Source organism: Cryptotermes secundus, unplaced genomic scaffold (genome assembly GCF_002891405.2).
Source record: "Cryptotermes secundus unplaced genomic scaffold, Csec_1.0 scaffold1232, whole genome shotgun sequence".
Classification (NCBI taxonomy): domain Eukaryota; kingdom Metazoa; phylum Arthropoda; class Insecta; order Blattodea; family Kalotermitidae; genus Cryptotermes; species Cryptotermes secundus.
Window position 1 is genome coordinate 348221 of NW_019719383.1, and position 6016 is coordinate 354236.

The 6016-nt window shown below is 36.7% G+C and overlaps 1 protein-coding gene across 7 annotated transcripts in view; it reads left to right on the plus strand.

The window, feature by feature from the left end:
* Window positions 1–4530, plus strand: part of LOC111866559 — an 8899-nt gene extending 4369 nt beyond the window's left edge. For 6 of the 7 annotated variants that reach the window (XM_023855633.2, XM_023855641.2, XM_023855668.2 and 3 more), the window contains 4 exons: window positions 414–552; window positions 1624–1817; window positions 3368–3461; window positions 4366–4530. In XM_023855633.2, coding sequence (XP_023711401.1) covers window positions 414–552; window positions 1624–1817; window positions 3368–3461; window positions 4366–4385 — 447 coding nt within the window. In that variant the 3' untranslated portion in view covers window positions 4386–4530. Of the gene's footprint in view, window positions 1–413; window positions 553–1623; window positions 1818–3367; window positions 3462–4365 lie in introns of those variants that run through there. The other variant, XM_023855687.1, reaches the window with a different exon arrangement.
* Window positions 4531–6016: the final 1486 nt, after the last annotated feature.

Genomic DNA, 6016 nt, shown 5'->3' on the forward strand with positions numbered 1-6016 from the left:
TTAAGATCATTTTAGTGAAAGTTTCATCCTTCAAGGCGTACCATTCACTGCTGAAATACTAAACAACCTGCTTCCATGGCCGAGATACAGGGCGCCCATATTATAAGGTAAGGTTATAAAACCACCATTTAAGATCATTTTAGTGAAAGTTTCATGTTCCTATCTCATAGAATTTAAGAACAATGATGAATAAATAATTTTCGAGCAAAATTTAAATGGCCGGCTGAATATATTACCGCAGGAGCCGCGGCCGCGGGATTTAAATGACCACGTCAAAGGGTTAAGGTAATTATGTATCTGTCATTGTGATGTTCCACTGGAGCTTCATCATATATTTCTTTGAAGTTTGAGACTTTATTCCTTTTCTTCAGGCTAATTTCTGCCATTTCTTATTGTACATATATATTTTTTAGGCAAAATCTTCAGGCAGCAGAAAGGAATGGCATCGAAACGGGAGAAGATTTATGATGGTGACCCTCCTAAGAAAAGCGAGGCTGATGCAACTGGAAGAAGCTGAAAAAGAACCCGTTGACTCGCCTGGCAATATCAGCAGTACCGTACATTCACATTTCCTGCCAAGTGGCAAAGGGGATGATAAGAGTGATGATGTCCTGGTCTCAGATGCTGACACAGACCTCTTGTGGGAGTTGGTTGTGTTATTAAATGATTTGAAGTTTGAAATGTCTACTTATGTAAACAAAAACCAATAGTCTGTTATTTTCCTAGAGCACTCAGATGTGTCAGAACTAGTTGGAACTTGCATGATTAAAAGAAATGTTGTCAGTGTGCTTAGTTTCTTGGCCTCAGCACTGGATGGGGGTGAGTGGTCAGCTTCACTCCCCTCCTGCTTTACCCCCAATAGAGATTTTACATCAGCTTCCACTCTTGAGAGAGATTAAAAATTGGAATATCCAGATGACACCGTATGAGTGTTCTCACTGTCAGTGTGAAGGAAGAAATAGCAGGTAGTACGTGTGTTTGGTGTTGAGCTACCCGACGTGCCAGATACATGAGTATAGCTTTGGTTGGCAGCATTACATTCATAACATCCACCTGTATAGATGTACTAGCAGTAAATCTAGAAACCTATAAAAGCGCTGTCAGAATACAGAATCAGATATTTGCTTGATTTAATTAATTTATAACCTGATGTATTTTGACATTGAAATGTCATCATCAGGGTGTTTAATCAGAATATGTTTGAAAGCTATTCAAGGTTCTTTTTATATGATTTTATGTCTATTCTAAAAATTTGCTCTGTATTTAGTAAAGCAAGTGAAGTAATAACATGATGTGATTCCTTTATGCAATTCAAGCCCTTTCAGGCGTTCCAAATTCATGTACAAAATCTATATAAACAGTGATATGTTTTTTTTGTGTTGATAGGCTGTAGTGCTATATGTCACAGAGTTTCGCTGAATTAAGATGGCATTCACATCCTTACTGATATGAAGGATGGCTTCATTCCTGTAACATATGAAATTGCTAGGGTTGTGTGTGATGTCCCATTTGTCCTGACGGGAGAGAGAGTTAATTTTTTAAATTTACGGTGGATTACAGAGTTACACGATACAGTGTGAAAGTGCCAGCAACAATTTTAGAACTGTTCCACTGTTTTTATAGGATATGCTGTGGGTCCCAGAGGTGGCGCTGCACAGTGCATAGGAGCTACGGAAGCAGCAGAGGAAGCTGGTGGCAGAACAGTTTTTGAATCAAGCAAGAGGAAACGTAGTCACATTGACAATTGCTCAGATACTGAACGATTTTGGGGCCCACGGGAAGGCCATGTTGAGAAGAGAGCAGTGAAACCAAGTGAAGTAACTAGATTTTGTTCTGACATGGCAGGATACACAGAAATCAAAACCACCTTAACATTTCTAAACTGTCAGTTTGAAGGAATCTGAAAATTTATCAGAATTTTTCAGTTTAGGGTTATAAAGTCTTTAGGGTTTTATACTATTGGTATACATAGTAGATATGTTTATACTATCAGTATATGTATTTTGCTTCTCAAGTTATATATAGTTTATCACTAATGATCATCATTGGCTCAAACTTTTTATGTGATTGCCATATGTACTTCCATTTCCATAAATTACCCAAAGGTTGATAATTTTAAAGTACTTTCAACTTGCATAGGTTCAGGGCTGGAGTTTATCTCACTTTACAGACTGCACAGTCGTTCTGTTTGTATTGCTTGTGTCGGGTAATTGGGAAAAGTAACAAGTGACTGGGAGCATCTCCTCGAAATTTGTTCTTTGTATTTATAGTGATTTAATGAGGGCTAAACATGAAGCAGACAGACATTTAGTGTAGTATTACTTTAGAACCAAACTAAAATGAGGCATTATTTCTTAATACAGTTTATCCATAGAATTAGAAGCGTGAACATTTTCATTCTTATAGTAGATAAATGATATCCAAAAGTTGCAGCGATCTATCTGTGGAGATAGGGACTGGCTCTGTTGATTGGTTTTGGAAGATGAGGATGGAAACAGATCCAATCTCTGAAGTGTTGTTTCAGATGAAAATTAAGCTAGTGAATAATGTCCAGAAAACTGATCATTTTATATTATGTACCATTACTAATCAATATTACCAAAGAAAAGAGATGAGAGTTTTGCTTTGTTTCCGTATTTAAATCCCTTCTGTGATTCATAATTATTTGAGGATATCTTATGCATAAAATATAGATGTTCAGTGGGTGTTCAGTTTTCACAAACCAGCACATTTTATATTCCTACAGTCAGTTTTAACAATTAATTATCATTGTCTTGAAAATATGTTGCATGAAGAAAAGTCATATGAAACCAATTATAAAATTCATTTGTGGTTGTGACTTCTTCCTGAAATATTTTTGTTCTGCTTAATATTTTCTCAAATGTGTGTCAGTTACGATATTTGAGGCCGTGACAGCAGTGAATATTAAGATTACAGCATTCCCGTGTGTGACACAATAGATAAGTACCTATATTTCAGAGGAACCTGCTGCCTCCATATTTAGGGTTGAAGAGTCAGAGGGGTTCAGATCTGAAAGATTCATACCTGGCTACCAAACTGCATGGTGTCACATCCCAGAAGACAGTAATCTTTTAACATATAAATTATATTAGCTGTTCATGGAATGGTTACTCCATGGACCACAGTTCAGTTAACTAGATAAATAGTAGTAAGGGATTGCAAAACTAAAGTGTATTAAGATCCATTCATTTGGATTAGAAGTTGTCACACACAGGTAGATGGAATGGTGTACAATTTTGAAACAGAATACAATAATGCACCTATAATTATAAATTTAATGGCACATAAAACTTCTGCTGTGTCGTGAAGTGTTGTTCAGAAGCTGATATCTTGTTATTAATTACAGGGAGAAGTTGCTGAATTAGAGATCCTTGCAAGACGACAGGTGAAAAGAAGGCGGAGGAATGACAAACCTCTGGACAAAAAGTCGGAGTTACACAGTAAGCATAATGTAACTGTTTTATATGGAAATTTATAAGAGCATGGAAAATATGGTTACCTGCTCATCTGAGATGAGTTGATTTTATGAGCTGGCAAGCAAAAATTCACAGAGGTCATTTATATTAGAAAGTCATGATTAATTTTTTGTAGGCCATGAGACTGACTGCAAGAAACCAAATTGCATCAGATAAATTAATTTTAACTCTGCAGCATGGGGAAATTACATGACCCTAAAGTTAAGATAGCATCAGGAAATGTATGAATGTGGTTGCTTTGAATTTCCTCGTGTTAGTTCCTTATCTTTCCAACACATCAGTTCCAAACATGATGCTTTAAGAAATGCAGTCTGCAAAAGTGCACAAAATTTGTTATAAATTATGGAGATAAATTCAGATAAGGGTTTCTTGGAAGTATTACTCGTACACTTTCCTTTTGCTGCAATTTGAGTATCTGAAGCAATAACTGGATACCCCCTTAGTATGGCTGCATAATGAACCCAATAAAATAATAATAGAAAATGGGCTTTGTGGACACTACAATGTGCCTCCGTCCTCAGATAGGTCTAAATCTACTCCTTAAGTTCTGTTACTAGAGCAAACATGAGGCAGGGAATATAAACCAAGTTTTAGATAAACCATTTGTGGGAGGAGGACGGAGGAAGAGTCCAGTCTCCATAATGGTGTTTTAAATAAAGAAAAAATATCTCGGTACGGAGGCAGCCAGCATCCAGTCTCTGATCGTTTGCTGTAAAAAAATCCAGGACAGTGGACTGTGTTCAAAATATGAATAGCGGTGTTAATATACTATAGTCACAAACTTTCTAATTTTATTTTTGCTCTGAGAATCAGGTTAGTTTATTGCAAATCTTCCATTTCTTATCATACATTGTATTTATTATTTCAGGCAGAACCTTCTGGCTGTGAAGATGATGACATTCTGATCATGCAGGTTGACGAAGAGCTCCTGAAGGAGATGGATTTGTTATTGAAAGATGTGATGTTATGATTGTCAAGTTGAATGGATTTCTGTAATTTTATGTTAATAAATCTCTAGTTATATAAACAGAAACCAAACGTTCATTATTTTTTTAGAACACTCACATGTCTCACTGCATGATTAAGAAAAATGATGTCCATATGCTTAATTAGTTAAGCGCTATGCCATAGAGACATGGGGGCATGGAGGTGTATTTCCACCATTCTTGACCATGGCACTAGATGGAGGTGAGTGGTCCTTTCACTCCCCTCCTGATTTATCCCCAGTACAGACTGGACAGGAGGCCGAGATGGGGGCTTTGAAAACTGTTGCTTATCAGAATGAGAATTGTTACATATACAGAACTACTTTGTTGCATTGGGAGCATTGCTTCAGCAATTAAATGATTATTTGAAATGCATTCACGCTGTAAGATATGGGTATGATGGTCACATGTATGAATTGTGTGCTGTTCAGCAGCTAGAAAACTTTAGTTTATCAAGCAGAGGTAGGTTCACATTTGGCACAAAATGGCTTTATTTTATTTTGGCTAAACTGATCAAGAAAGAGTTAGGGATTTTTTCCTGGAGTTTGTTTTGTTTGGTTAAGTTTAATTTTTCCCTGTTTTTAATCAGTTAAGCACTGTGCCATGAAGACATGTTGGATGGAGGTGAGTTGTCAGCTTCATGCCCTGGCCACTTCACCACAAGGTAAAGAGCTCCAGTACCCATTGGATAGGATGCTGGGTGATCCCTGCATCTGGCATGGACACTGCAGAAGAGAAACATTCCTTGCCTCAGTCAGGAAACAACTGAGCTCTCTTGACTCATTTGATTTCTTGTTATAATGTTAAAATTATCTCAGAGTTATTTTAAATCATTTTATAGCTGTGGCAATATGACATGTTTATCATCTGGGAGGATGAAATGAAAACATTCAAAAGGTAATGTTCATATAGAGTCATGATAAGTTCATGCTGTTTACTAGAATTAAAATCAACTAGCAAAACTCAGATGAAGGAGACAAGATACTAGTGGTTTAATAAAGAATATGACTGTATTTTGTCTGGAATAAAATAAGCTTTCTTTGCTGTGTCACAATATTAGCTGAAACCTCAAAGGAACATCATTCAAGCTATGGAATTAAAATATTTAAACTAAAATTCTGGACTGTATCCATCGTCCCAGTCAGTTGAACCACAACGTTTCGGAAGCTGGATCTGCTACCGTCCTCAGGTGAGTAAAATGGAGGTAAAAACGGGGAAAATTGGGAAAAAAATTAAAAGATAAGGAGGGTTCTTGTATCCTATACAGTTGGGTCCCTTAGATCAAGCTAATCTCAATCACTGGACAAACTGGCAGGGGATGAAATCAAGGGTGATCAATTCATAGTGGGAAGTTGTCAATGGGAGATAAAAAGACGAATCAAGATAAAAAATTATTGAAAGACCCAAATCGTCTGGGACAAGGAGTAAAGAAAGAATAAAAATATTCTACAGGAATGTAGAGTGAAGGAGAAAAGGAAAAAAAGGAAAAAAGGGGGAAAAAACTTAGGGAGTTCTAATCACCCCTCTTCTTGC